General features: G+C 41.2%; 1 protein-coding gene across 2 annotated transcripts in view; it reads left to right on the forward strand.

The window, feature by feature from the left end:
- The first annotated feature begins 2,457 nt into the window (after nt 1-2,457).
- The window catches only part of SP1 (Sp1 transcription factor), a 42,274-nt gene continuing 29,967 nt past the window's right edge, over nt 2,458-14,764 (forward strand). The window contains exons 1-3 of one of the 2 annotated variants that reach the window (XM_074325629.2): nt 2,458-2,584; nt 3,638-3,792; nt 4,099-5,611. In XM_074325629.2, the coding sequence (XP_074181730.2) occupies nt 2,578-2,584; nt 3,638-3,792; nt 4,099-5,611 (1,675 nt within the window). In that variant the 5' untranslated portion in view covers nt 2,458-2,577. Of the gene's footprint in view, nt 2,585-3,073; nt 3,446-3,637; nt 3,793-4,098; nt 5,612-14,764 lie in introns of those variants that run through there. The other variant, XM_074325630.2, reaches the window with a different exon arrangement.

Consider the following 14,764-nt stretch of genomic DNA (forward strand, 5'->3'; position numbering starts at 1 on the left):
TATATGTGAAATGTTCAGAGGACTGCTCTACAATGTTAGCCCCCCCCCCCCCCCCCCAGTTTAGGTGTGGTCTTATGCTGAATGCACTGAACAGCTGTTACAATCTTGACAGCTTGGTTTACAAAGATGACTAATGCAGTTTCTTCCCTTGGGAAGTTTCTTCCCTTCTGGAAGTTTCTTCTCTCCAGTTTCTTCCCACAGTGTTTCTTAAAATTGGTTTAGGGACTAATCACTTGAAAGAGCTACTAAAAAATGCATACTCTCAAGCCCCATCCGAGAGAATGGGAATTATTCAATCTGAGATGGGGTCTAGGAATCTACCTTTGTAAAAAGCAGCCCACAGGATTCTGATAGGGATTGTCTGACATATTTTGAGACGCTTTGATCTAGGGAGAGATGCTATTAATTATAATGTAATGTGATGTTTTATAATAAAGGTATACAAGAGGATGATGCCATTTGAACTATCCTGGAAGTATGGATAGGATTTTTTCAGGAGCTAGAAGGTAACATTATAAAAGCATTTTTAAAAAACAATAAAGAAAAAAAAAAACAAAACAATAAAGGCTCAGACCCCTTAGGGGAAGCAGACTTCCTTGAGTTAGGAAGAAAAAGCCAGAGGAGGGAAAGATGGGAGAGCAAAGGAGGCAGAAATTTTTTTTTTATTAAGCCATTTTTATAAATGGTTATACAAGGCATTGCTTTATTCTCTACAAAGAATTTATAGAAGACTTTTTGTGGCACTATTCTGGGTTGGAATCTGGAACTACAACTTACTAGCTTTGTGACCTTGGGCAAGTTACTGCCTAGCCTTAATTTCTTCAGTTATAAAACACATAATCTCTAAAACTTATTAGAATCTTCCATATGAGCATGACATAAAGAATGCAAAACACTTAACTGACCTAGGCACCTAACACATTCGACAATCACATCACCCGTCTTCAGGTCCTGCCCAAGACTGCAGAGGTCTGTTTTAGGGGAATCCAGACTTTAAAGCATGACAGCCTATCACAAGCGCTGAAATTGTAGCTATTTAAGTGATAACATATAACATACAAGTGCTAAAGAGAATGACCTCATCATTCTTGACCACAAACCACTCAGGCTGCCTCCACCAAAACTAGAATAAAAGGAAGGCAGGATGGGAGAGCAGAAATTCAGGTACCTCGGGAAATAGCTCCTTTAAAATCTTTGTAGTTGTAAAAAAAAAATAACCACAACAAAAAAAACTGTTCTACTACCTTGTTTTATGATTAGATGGCATTTGCAATTGAGAGTGGGGGGGAATAAGTGGCTTACAGGACCTTTACTCTGGGTCCTCCAGTGCACTTTAGCCTCAGAGCTCTTGAAAAGTTAATCCGCCATAAATTAAGTGGTCAGCACCTTTGGGGAAATTTAATAAAATGGCGTTTGCTGTAGTCTCACAAAGGCCTTGCAAATTGGTCAGCTCAGTGTTGACTGAAGGCGTGAGCACCGTCGCCAGATCTCATTGCGCTGGCACCCTCAGGGTTTACACCCACGTTCAGAGGCATCCGACTGCCTGTCCGCCCAGCCTGGGAAGAGTGAGACTTGAGAAATACTTTTAAGGGACGTTAAATGAAGACGTAAAAGAGCCCTGGTGGCGAGGCAGAACTGCACACTGAGTTTCTTGGCCCTGACACTTGTTGAGCTAGAGGGCTCCGCTAAAGCGTATCACCCAGTCACTGTAAAGACATCCCGTGAGGAGGGCCAATATGGCGACGGACTCCTCTTGGCACAGCCCTTTTCCCTCCCCCATGAGAGACGGCTCTAGTAACGCCCATCGGCCAAGATGGAGGCGGTGCCTGGCTTCCTCCGCCGCCTCATTGGACTGAGTGACTAAGTGAGACGCCAATTCTCCTCTGCCTACTCCGAGTTCCCGCCCTCAGAGTTCATTCGGTGTTTAATTGGCTTTTAGTTCCCGTCAATTTGCGTCTTATCTTGTCTCTTTTCAGCGTTAATCCAATCACAACTTTCCTGGCTGCCCGCCTGATTTCTGATTGGTTTTGATCAACTTCATCCTCTCCCATTCCTGTCTACTTCTTGTCTCTCCTCCCACTGGGACTTTGCTCAGGCACGTCCAGGATTCTGGTTGGTCGTTGTTCTGTCACTCCAACCAAAGCTCTTCCTATCTCTACCTCTCAGAGAGCCCGCCTGGCAGTTGACTGGTTTCTTTCCAAGCCTATCATTTCTAGCTCCCGCCCACATCCACTTCCTGCGTCTTTTATTGGTTTTGAAAATTGAGAGGGCGGCCTTTTAGGGCGGACACCGGGCACGCAACTTTGTCTTACACGCCTCAGAGAGTAAGCGAGTCTTACCATTGGATAACCTGCCCGCCTTTCTTCTGCAAGTCCCTCCTTCCTCCCTCCCTCATTGGGCGGGGCAGCAGTGAAGGGGAGGGGCCTAGGCCGGGCTTGTGGCGCGCTGCTCCCTCCTCCTTACCCCCCCCTCCCTGTCCGGTACGGGTTCGTTTGCCTCGTCAGCGTCCGCGTTTTTCCCGGCCCCCCCCAACCCCCCCGGACAGGACCCCCTTGAGCTCGTCCCTCAGCTGCCACCATGAGCGGTAAGGATGAGTCCACTTCAAGCTTAGGGGTGGTAGGGGAATGAGGGGGCGCGCGCGAGGGCCGACCAGGCGGTCCCCGCCATGAGGGGGGGCGGGCGGGAGGCGGCGGCGGCGGCCTTGGTCCCGCCCGGGGCGGAGGGAAGGGAGGGAGAAGGGGCAGTGGCGGGGCCTCCGAGGAGGAGGGGGATGGGCCGCCCGCCCCGGGGGAGGGGGCAGAGTGGCCTCGCCCGCCCCCTGCCCGCCCCGGCCACGGGGGGGACGGGCCTTACCCCCCACTACTCGGCCGTCTGCCTAAGGCTCCTCCTGCCGGGGGCTGGAGCCGCGGGGGCGGCCCGAGCAGTGCAGGCCCCGCCCGGGCCAACCGCCTCCCTGGTCCGCCCTCTGGTCGCCGCCGGCCCCAGGGCCCTCCCCACCCTCCGTAGATTTCCCCTCCCCCCCACTGTCCCGCCCTTTCCACGCCCCTCACCCCGAAACCGCCCTTTCCCTCTAGGGTCCGCCCTCAGTCCGCCAGGAAACCTGATTTCTATGTCCTGGACCCGTTTAGCCCCTTACCAGTATTCACAAATGTTTCCCCACTCACACTTCTCAACTTTTTTCCCCTTTGCCCTCCTCTCTTGTTACTTTTTACACTTGAATTTTTCTCTTTCTCCATCTCCTTTGACCCTAATTTTAGCAAGCTTTCCATCCACCCACATGTTTTTTGTCTTATCCTTGTTTTTTTCCCCCAGGATACTTTTTCTTGTTTTGAAACTCTTTCAACATGCCCACTGTCCTTCACACTTCCTATGCCAAAAGCACCTTTTCAATATTTTCTGAGTTTAACTTAGTGCAAAGGAGAGTTGAGGCCCAGTTTCAGCACCAGTAAGCCTAGCTCATGTGCTACACATTCTGCAACTGTTCCTTCTCCCCCAATCCATTTTTTTTTTTTTTTACGCTGGCATGTTTCACCTTCCTGTTAGTCATGCCTGTTTCATCATAGCCTCTTCTATTCTTCCTCACTTTACCCTTTTCCTTCCCTCAACTTGAAGTTGTCTATCCTTTCATTCTTTTTAGACCAAGATCACTCCATGGATGAAATGACAGCCGTGGTGAAGATTGAAAAAGGAGTTGGTGGCAATAATGGGGGCAATGGTAATGGTGGTGGTGCCTTTTCCCAGGCTCGAAGCAGCAGCACAGGCAGTAGCAGCAGCAGTGGAGGAGGAGGACAGGTAAGTGCTGATCAGGACAGAGCGGCCAAGGTGTTGAGAGGATGTACCCATCTTTAGGTGATTGTCTCCACAGAAAAGAATTTAGGAAGGGGCTCACCCTTTTAGAGATAGGGAAGTAAGTACAGAGAGACAAGTGACTGGGAGAGCCCCAAAAATGGCAATTTCAGGGTTTCGTTTGTTCATTTTCTCTTTGTCTGCACTGCGTTGCTATTTGTTTATAGTATACTCCCCCCCCCCCCCCCCCCCCCCCCCGCTGGCAACTGGGTGTCAACTGAACTGATTCCTTTCCTCTTATTTTTTGGCCAGGAATCCCAGCCATCCCCTTTGGCTCTGCTGGCAGCAACTTGCAGCAGAATTGAATCACCCAATGAAAACAGCAACAACTCGCAGGGCCCAGGCCAGTCAGGGGGCACCGGTGAGCTTGACCTCACGGCCACACAACTCTCACAGGGTGCCAATGGCTGGCAGATCATCTCTTCCTCCTCTGGGGCTACCCCTACCTCAAAGGAACAGAGTGGCAGCAGTACCAATGGCAGCAATGGCAGTGAGTCTTCCAAGAATCGCACGGTCTCTGGTGGGCAGTATGTTGTGGCTGCCACCTCCAACTTACAGAACCAGCAAGTCTTGACAGGACTACCTGGAGTGATGCCTAACATTCAGTATCAAGTAATCCCACAGTTCCAGACCGTTGATGGGCAACAGCTGCAATTCGCTGCCACTGGGGCCCAAGTGCAGCAGGATGGTTCTGGTCAAATACAGATCATACCAGGTGCAAACCAACAGATCATCACAAATCGAGGAAGTGGAGGCAACATCATTGCTGCTATGCCAAATCTACTCCAACAGGCTGTCCCCCTGCAAGGCCTGGCTAATAATGTACTCTCAGGACAAACTCAGTATGTGACCAACGTACCAGTGGCCCTGAATGGGAATATCACTTTGCTACCTGTTAATAGCGTTTCTGCAGCTACCTTGACTCCTAGCTCTCAGGCAGTCACTATCAGCAGCTCTGGGTCCCAGGAGAGCGGCTCCCAGCCCGTCACCTCAGGGACTGCCATCAGTTCTGCCACTTTGGTATCATCACAAGCCAGTTCCAGCTCCTTTTTCACCAATGCCAATAGCTATTCAACAACTACTACCACCAGCAACATGGGAATTATGAACTTTACCACCAGCGGATCAGCAGGGACCAACTCTCAAGGCCAGACACCCCAGAGAGTCAGTGGGCTACAGGGGTCTGAAGCTCTAAACATCCAGCAGAGCCAGACATCTGGAGGCTCAATGCAAGCAAGTCAGCAAAAAGAGGGAGAGCAAAACCAGCAGTCACAGCAACAACAAATTCTTATCCAGCCTCAGCTAGTTCAAGGAGGACAGACCCTCCAGGCTCTTCAAGCAGCACCATTGTCAGGGCAGACCTTTACAACTCAAGCTATCTCCCAGGAAACCCTCCAGAACCTACAGCTTCAGGCTGTTCCAAACTCTGGCCCCATCATCATCCGGACACCAACAGTGGGGCCCAATGGACAGGTCAGTTGGCAGACTCTTCAGCTGCAAAACCTCCAAGTTCAGAACCCACAGGCCCAGACAATCACGTTGGCCCCAATGCAGGGTGTTTCCCTGGGGCAGACCAGCAGCAGCAATACCACCCTTACACCCATTGCCTCAGCTGCCTCTATCCCTGCCGGCACCGTCACTGTGAATGCTGCTCAGCTCTCCTCTATGCCTGGCCTCCAGACCATTAACCTCAGCGCATTGGGTGCTTCAGGAATCCAGGTGCACCAGCTTCCGAGCCTGCCCTTGGCTATAGCGAATGCCCCAGGTAAGGCTTCTCATTTTTTGCATTTATTTCCAGAGCTAAGTAGCACCTCAGGTGAAACTGTTAGGCGTAAAGAAGGGAATAAAGCCTTTTGGGGGTAACACTTTCTTGAGGGCTAGTCATGTAGACAAGTTCATTAGAGAAATAGCAACGATTCTATTTAAGTCATTTGGAACCGATTTAATGGAAACTTTTCCCCCCCCTGTTAATCTGATGAGAAAGGAGCGCTTCTGGGCAGTGTCCCTGGGGTCTCTGTACTTCCAGTGCCTTTAGTACTATAGAACAAGCAAAGGTTGGCAAACTTTTTCTGTAAAGGGCCAGATAGCATATATTTTAGGTCTGTGGGCCACATATGGTCTCAGTTACATTTTAGCAACCCTTTAAAGCTGTAAAACAATTCTTAGTTCCAGGGCTCTATTTGGCCTGTTATTTGGGCTCACCCCTGCATAGGATAAGAATTCATTATAAACTTGACCTATTTGTAGGACAGTTATTAAGTTGTATTTCTCATGAAGAACTATTAATTTCTGAGCAAGGGGAAAAGTGATATCGTGGATCCTAGAAGGATTTCTTTTTTTTTAAGGAGGTCGCAGCTCACAGTGGCTCATGCGGGGATCGAACCGGCAACCTAGGTGCTACTAGCACCATTCTGTAACCAACTGAGCTAACAGGCCACCCCAGGATTTTTTTTTTCTTCAATAAAACAAGTTCCTTGGTTAATCTTTAGTTAACCAGAGTGTCCTATCCTACTCTCTGAGCAAGCTGGTTAATCAAGGTTTAATTTTTTTAAAACTCCTAGTTAAAAGTAGAATCCATCCACTTCCCCTTACACTAGTGTATATTTTTAATAAGCTTCCCAGGTGATTCTGATACTTCCTAGATACCCTCTTTCCCTGAAAATAAGACCTAGCCAGACCGTCAGCTCTAATGCGTCTTTTGGAGCAAAAATTAATATAAGACCTGGCCTGATACTATATTATGTAAGACCCGGTCTTATTTTACTATAAGACTTATTTTACTATAAGACTTATTTTACTTATAGTAAAATAAGACCGGGTCTTATATTAATTTTTGCTCCAAAAGATGCATTACAGCTGATGGTCCGGCTAGGCCTTATTTTCGGGGAAACAGCATAAGAGAACTACTTCCCAGACTGCTTTGAAAGTAGTACTTAGTTGAGAAGGGAGGGGAGAGAAGGAGTGGGGCTGAATGGAATGGAGAGGTGGAGAGGAGTTAGGAATAAGGAAAGCATTGAAGGGAAAGAATCTAAGGGAAGAGGTATATATATTGGAACGTCTCAGTTGACCGCAATAGTCACTCATTTTGAACTATGTTTCACTATTGGTTATTTTGAAATTTGAACCATATCCATTTAAAAAGGTGAAAATTAGTTTATTTAGAAGATTTTATCATTTTAAAGTCTATCATGATGGAGCTGACCTTTAATAAAGCATGATAAAAGGGTATATACACATTTTTATATTTTGGCATGAAAAAAATTATGATGGGAAATTGTTTAGTATCACTGACGTGCTAGTCCTGTTTGAATATATGTAGGCTCATGAATTGTCTACTTTTTTTTATAATACTGGTGTTTAGACTGGTTTTTATGTAAGTGAGGATAACAAATAGGCAGCCATATTTCCTGCCTTCTGCGATTTTGGAAAGTCAGTGTGGGAAAGTCTGTTCAAGTTCCCTAACTTTCTTACATTCTTGTGGTGTGTTTTAAATGACTACATTTTGAGCTTTAACAAGGCAGTAATTTTCTTAGTGAACTGGAGTCCTTAGAATAGAAAGTTAGAACTGGAAGGGACCTAAGAAATCATCTAGTACAACTGCTTTATTTTCTAGATGAGGACATTGAGATATTAAAAAGGACGTGAGGCTTGTTAGTTCTCCTAATCTAGGGCATTTCAATACCTGTTAGTTTTAACTCCGGATGTGAGAAATCCTTTAGATTGTTAACAATATGTATCTTCTTTGAAATGTAATACTCTAGAACTGGCAAATGTCTTATAGGCTAAAAATCATGGGAGTAGAAGTGGGAAAAATTTAATAAAAACTGAACTTAGCCTGGAAAAGTAGACACTTTCTGGGTAATCTACATTAGCATGTTTGTTTTCTCTTTGCTATGAAGTTGTATCCAGCAGTTTTGCTCTTATTTAAAGGAAAGCAAAGCTGTGGGATTGTTCCCATTAATAATAATTTGGATCCTTGCAATTTCTAAAAGGTTTATAACTTAAGCTCTAGAGAACAGTTATGAGGCACGCTCATTGCTAAATCATGCTCTGGGGAAGTCTGCCATTTAATATGTCATAGGATAGGGCTACCTAGCTGTTATTGATGGTCTCTGAGCTCAAGAAAATGTATGCCTTTCTGTAAGGTAGCAGCAGCTTGACGTTCACTAATGAGAGAATGAGGCACTGAAAGGCCATTTTGTGAGAGTTGAGATTGGTTGCTTCATTAGTTATGGTTTCTGTAGATAGTTTCCTCCTTTCTGGTTAGTCATACTTTTGCAACATTTCTTTCCCTTCATTTGATCTGACTTCATCCTTAATGAAACAAAATAAAACTAATTCCTGAAGCTTAGTGCTGTTCAGCTGTTGCCTGGCTGCTGCAAAGTATCTCATTTTACCCCCTTTTCTGGTATATAGTTATGTTACTGGAAAAATTCAACCTCGTGGCCGTATGATGTATAATAGTAGAAAGAGTCCTGGATGTGAAATCGTTTTGTAAGATACAGTTAGGGAGGTAGCCCTCTGCAAAGTGAGACATGGTTGTGAAAGACTGCAGCTTCCAAGGTGTTCGCTTAGTCTGTTTATCATAATTTTTTAAAATCATCTTTAAAAAATCTTCTTAGCTCTCCTGTTGACTTTTACTCTTGTTTACTTCTGTTTGCTGAATACACAGCCAAAGGCATAAATGTAGAAACAAAATAAACCAACCACCTCTGTATTCTTGTTTTTCATGGCTCTGCCCCTGGTGGGTGGTAGTGAGGAAGGGACCACCCAGTAAACTAAATTTAGTTTCCAGACAGTGAAATGATCTATGGGCTCTTTTTAAAGTTATCAGAAACTTTTTTTCTTATTTTTTTTCCTAATCAACACGCTTCCCCTTATATTGTAGTCACACTCTAATAGATTGTTATTTTGTTTTATTTTTTGTTTTCAGTTTAAAGCTTTAGGTTTTTTTTCTCAGTATCTGTTAAGTCCTTAAAACTCTTACCCCATGATGGGGGTGGGGGGTGGCTTTGAAAGACTGAGTTTGGATGACTTCGTGGGAGTTCTGCCTAATAAAGAGTGTGGGGCAGGGCTTTGGCAGGAGAATAGAACATATTTCCTTGATGGCTATAATTCACTCAAGAAGCAAATTTCAGGCACTAAAAATAAAAATTTCACATCTGTTCAGTTTTATCGGGGTCAGGAAAATGTCTTCTCTTAGAAGTTAAGTTGAATGTGATACTAGAGTTGGTTTGCCAACAGTGTCACTAAACTTGGGGTCAGATTGCTGAGACCTAATTTGTTAAAAAGTTGTATTTTAGACTAGTGCGTTTGAACATTAGCAATAAGGTTGAGATGATTTTTAATGTGTTCAGAAGTATCATTCTTATGCAAGAGGTCACATGAGAGAATTTTGTATTTTAAAATAGTATTCTTTATCAAATACAATGTAAAATGTTTCTGCATCATTTGCCTTCTTTATCAAATAGACTTATTTCTTAGGGTCATGTTAGTGCTTTTTAAATGATTTTAGTTTAAGTAGAAAAGGTCTTTAAAACTTAGGTGCCTTGATTGATCTGAAAAGACTGAGGAGACAGCCTTCAGACTTTTTCAGTTGCTCCTATTTATTCATTCCAGTGCCTTTCCGTAAATGACGTCATTGTTAAATCACGTTGTATTGTGTAATGTGGCCATTTTAGTTCTTAATTAAATAACAAGAGCACAGGGTGCCTAGTGTTTCAGAAAAGTTTAGTTATCTGTTCTGTTCTGCTATCTTCCTTTCTGTTTAATTGTTCCACTTTGTAAAGTAGCATGTAAATATCGGCACTGATAATTTACTTCTGCTCATTCCTTGCTTAATTGCTTTGTTTTCCCTCCTTGAAAATGTTTTAGAATGTAAGATGAACATCTGTAGCAAAACTTTATACATGTAATGCTTTAAGTTTCTTATTGGGTATCTGTAAACAGTATATAATAATTAGTTGAAAATTTTCACTTTGCTGTTTAATTGAAAAACATACTGTTTTTCGGATTTTTTACAGAAGGTGTGTCACAATAGTACTGTCCCACAGACCCTGGTGTATAGAAGATTATTTTAAAATTTATTTGCCCACACTGACTGTATTGTTAATACTGTTCTAGGTTTTAAGAACTGTTCTCCTTGGAAAACTATATTCTGTAGAAAGAATATTTGTCAGAGTTGGTTGCAAATCTGGGCTATAATTTAAATTTATACTTTTGCTCCAATGTTTTTTAAACTGAATGGCTTATGGAAACTGGGTGGTATTACTTGTTTGACAGGTTTGAATGTGCCTATCTAATTTATTTAGAATCCTCATGCTGTATCTATGTAGAAATAAACAATAACAATATCAAAGGAGTTAAAATATAAAATACCTAGGTCAAGACAAAGATTTTAAAATATAAGAGAACTAATGTTTGTTGCTAATAATCTAAGGTTAAATGCTATTGAGATGGATTTTAAAAAATTATTCAATTTTGTTCTTTATTGATTTGACCCTATTTTGATAGCTTAAAAGTTACAGCTCTTTGCAAACATAATACAATTAAACCAGACTATCCATGGTAATAGCAATTAAACTGAAGGTTGCTAGAGCTGGAAACCTTCATTCCCTCCACTACACTTTAGGCTGTAAGGTGTATAAAGATTCAGTGATTTGCCAAAGGTCACTGACAAAATTTACAGTGACAGGTCTTTTGATTTAAGATCAATATCCTTGCCACTCAACTCCTTTCTCATCTTTTACTTCTCTCAAGTAGAAGAATGGATTTATTTATTTATTTATTTTTTTACCCAGTTCAATTATTTTGAAGTGTTAACTAACGTTTGTAGCCTAAGACAGATAACAGGAAAAAAAGAAGCGAAAGGCGTGGTTAATCAACAACAACTTTATAAACTTTGTTGTGAATGAGAATTTGTTGTAATCAGACAAATTAATTTGAATTTATTGAATCTCTAAATGAAGTATAAATAATCAATGATGATGATTGAAAACACTAGGAAAGGGAGGAACAAGATGGCAAAAGAGAAACCAAAGACTTAGATAATTAATCAGTCTTTGAACACATGAAGGTCACCTTTGTCATATTAGGGTGTGTGTGGGGTATTACCCTCCCCCCCCCTTTTTTTTTTACAGTTAGGAAGATGTGGTTTGTTTTCCTGACTGTTCTAATTTTTTCCCTGATATGCTTGAGACATTTTTATAGCAAACTTTATTTCCTTATTCCTCTTCATCTATTATTTTTTATGTTATTCTGGAACTTCCCTTTCAGGGCCTTCCTTCCCTTACGCTCTTTATTTTTGATTAAAAAAAAAAATTATCCCAATGTACTTGGGGATATGGTTTAACTACCAACCCTTTTAAAGGGCCTCATTTTGTCCAGGCCCTACATGGTTACTGGTGGTATATCTGAAAGAACTCTGCTTAGAATTCTTTGGCAGTTTTTTTGCACCATCATGAAAAAATGTATTTTATACAGACCATTTATTTTAAAGAAGGTAAAAAGCCCATTACCCTGTAAACCATATTTGGAAATTTTCCATCTTACCAAGAAGTTTCTTTGGTTTGGTGTTCTTTTAAAAGAATTATCTTTAAAAATTTTAAGAAATTGGCATTAATCACATTTTGAATGCCCTCCTTGTTTAACTTAAATTCTGTTAGGAAATTCAGTAATACTCATAGTTCAATTAACTTACATAGGCATTTACTGAACACCAGTATACTTAGTAATATAATTGCCCCCAGCAGGCTTAAGAATTACATACAAAGTGTAAACGTTAAAATGGGTTCCAATTTTTGATGCTTCATTCATAGCAAAATATATTGAGCATTTATCATGTGTCAAATGTGCTAGGCTTTCTGAACTCATACAGATAAGGTCTCTGCCTTCACAGACACCAGTTGCTGTTGTGCTATAGTTACCTATACTTAGTACACTTCAGAGAGGGCCAGAGTTGCTGCAAAATACTGGGAGTGCCAAAAAAAATGTATACAAGTGGATACTTTGGTCAATGTTGCTCAAGCAGCAGTTCTCTGTAATCAGAAGTGTCTGGATGCTGATGGTAACCACTTTGAGCACCTCTTGTAATTGTAAAAGTCAAACGTGACTTGTATTTGTCTTTTGCTATAGATATATATTATAATTTTAATATAGTTTTCCTTTCTTAAAATGTGTATACATTTTTTGACACCTTCTGTATGTGAAATAATACAGCCACTAGTATTTTGAATTTATATTGTAGTCTCCTGGTAGTGCATTACAGATTGTCAGGTTATTTATTTAAACTTTTATTATTTTAAGTGTGTTTTTCTAGAACCCATTAGCTCCAAGTCAAGTAAGTAGTTGTTTCAGTCTAGTTGTGGAGGACGCAGCTCACACTGTGGCATGTGGGGATCGAACCGACAACCCTGGTGTTAGGAGCATCGCACTCTAACCAATTGAGCTAACCGGCCGCCCCCTATTTGTTTATTTTTAATTTAAAATGCTGTTATGTCCTTTAATATTTTAACTCTTTATCCTTTTACTTATAATTTTGGCTCAAGTTGCAAAAGCAGATTCATGGAAAAGAGGGAAGAGGATTGCATAAATATTGTGATTTACTTAATGGTATTTTTGTTCACTGTTACATTCCTAGCATTTACATATTTTTAGAGAAAAATTATTTAAAATGAAATCATATGAAAAAGTTATTTTTTAAATAATTATTTTTAATTGTGGTAAAAGCATAACATTTACCACCTTAGCTGTTTTTAAGTGTACAGTTTAATAGTGTTAAGTATATTCACATTTTTATGCAACAGATCTCCAGAACTTTTTCATCTTATAAAACTCAAACTCTATACTTAAACTCCACCTCCCCCCAGCCTTTTGCAACTGTTATTCTACTTTGTATTTATATAAATTTGACTACTTTAGATATGTCATATAAGTAGAATAGAGTATTTGTTTTTTTTTTTTTTTAAAGGTTTTATTGGGGAAGGGGAACAGGACTTTATTGGGGAACAGTGTGTACTTCCAGGACTTTTTTCCAAGTCAAGTTGTTGTCCTTTCAATCTTAGTTGTGGAGGGTGCAGCTCAGCTCCAGGTCCAGTTGCCGTTGCTAGTTGCAGGGGGCGCAGCCCACCATCCCTTGGGAATCAAACCGGCAGCCTTCGGAGTTAGGAGCATGGAGCTCTAACTGCCTGAGCCACCGGGATGGCCCCGAGTATTTGTCTTTTTGTGACTGACTTTTTAAACTTACTATAATGTTCTCAAAGTACATCCATATTGTAGCATGTGACAGGAATTCCTTCTTTTTAAGGCTGAATAATATTCCGTTGTATGTATTTACCTCATTTCTTTATCCATTTATCTGTGATGGACATTTGGGCTACTTCTATCTCTTGGCTATTATGAATAATGCTGCTGTGAACTTGGATGTGAAAATATCTCTTCGAGATTCTGCTTTCAGTTCTTTTAGCTATATAACCAGAAATAGGCTTGCTGGATCATATGGTAATTGTATCTTTAATTTAAAAAAAAATTGTTTATTTTAAGTGTGTTTTTCCAAGACCCATCAGCTCCAAGTCAAGTAGTTGTTTCAATCTAGTTGTAGAGGGCGCAGCTCACAGTGGCCCGTGTGGGGATCGAACCGACGCCCTTGTTAATAAGAGCACCATGCTCTGACTAACTGAGCTAACCAGCTGCTGCATATCTTTAATTTTTTGAGGAAGTATAGTAATTTTTTATAACTTTGCTTTTAGCTTCTATAAACAAACATTTTTTAAAAAACAACATTTTCATACTACGTTTTTAGTCAGAACTACATTTTAAGTTTTTCTATCTGAGTAGTTTTCTTGTAAGATTATTTTGAAGTTTCCAAACGTAGTGGATGGAGCAAAATCATTATTACATTTAGTTGCCATCCAGCTGCTTTTACATTATTTAACTCTTGGATATTTGTTAAAGTAAGATGCTTAAAATAGAGCTCAAAGGTTGAGACTTGAAACAGGAATTATTGCTGCTTACGATTGCACAAGAATTGGTCATGATACACAATGTGTTTGAACATGCTTTTAAAGATAAATCCTTCTTAGTAACTGGTAACTGCTTACCTCTTTTACTTATACAGAAAAACCACAGAAAGCAAAGATGGCTTGTTGGCATTCCCTTTTTGGAATTAATTCAATGACCCCTTTGGGCCCCAGAAAGTTAGAATTGTTTTGTCATCCCAGGCAATGGATATTCTCATCTCTAGCTTATATAGATGCTTAGGCCTGGCCAAGCATCTTGGTGTAGTGGTAATTAATCTTTTAGTCAAATATCTGGTCAGAGCTGTCTTAATAAAAGCCTAACATCTCATTACATTGTATTCTTTTTAACAGCTGTGAAGCAAATTCAGGTGCAGCTAGGCTTAAATTACTGATGGGTCTTTGATTTATTCCTGAAAACATTCTGACAGCTAATTGGCTTAAGTCTTAAATTTTGTATTGCAATAACCAAAATGGAGACATTATAAAATATTATATCACATAATCTAGATGTGCCTTACCATAAAAATTTAAGAAATAGGCATTTAAACTTAAAAATAGGTACATGTAATAGGGGTTACAGAAAATGGGCATCTTCATTTCCTGCACTTCTTTCTGAACTTTTTTTAAAAAAGATTTTTATTGGGGAAGGGGAACAGGACTTTATTGGAGAACAGTGTGTACTTCCAGGACCTTTTTCCAAGCCAAGTTGTTGTCCTTTCAATCTTAGTTGTGGAGGGCGCAGCTCAGCTCCAGGTCCAGTTGCCGTTGCTAGTTGCAGGGGGCAGAGCCCACCATCCCTTGCTGGACTCGAGGAATTGAACTGGCAACCTTGTGGTTGAGAGCCCACTGGCCCATGTGGGAATCAAATCGGCAGCCTTTGGAGTTAGGAACACAGAGCTCTA

Source organism: Rhinolophus sinicus, chromosome 1 (genome assembly GCF_057876585.1).
Source record: "Rhinolophus sinicus isolate RSI-liver-muscle chromosome 1, RSI-T2T, whole genome shotgun sequence".
Lineage (NCBI taxonomy): Eukaryota > Metazoa > Chordata > Mammalia > Chiroptera > Rhinolophidae > Rhinolophus > Rhinolophus sinicus.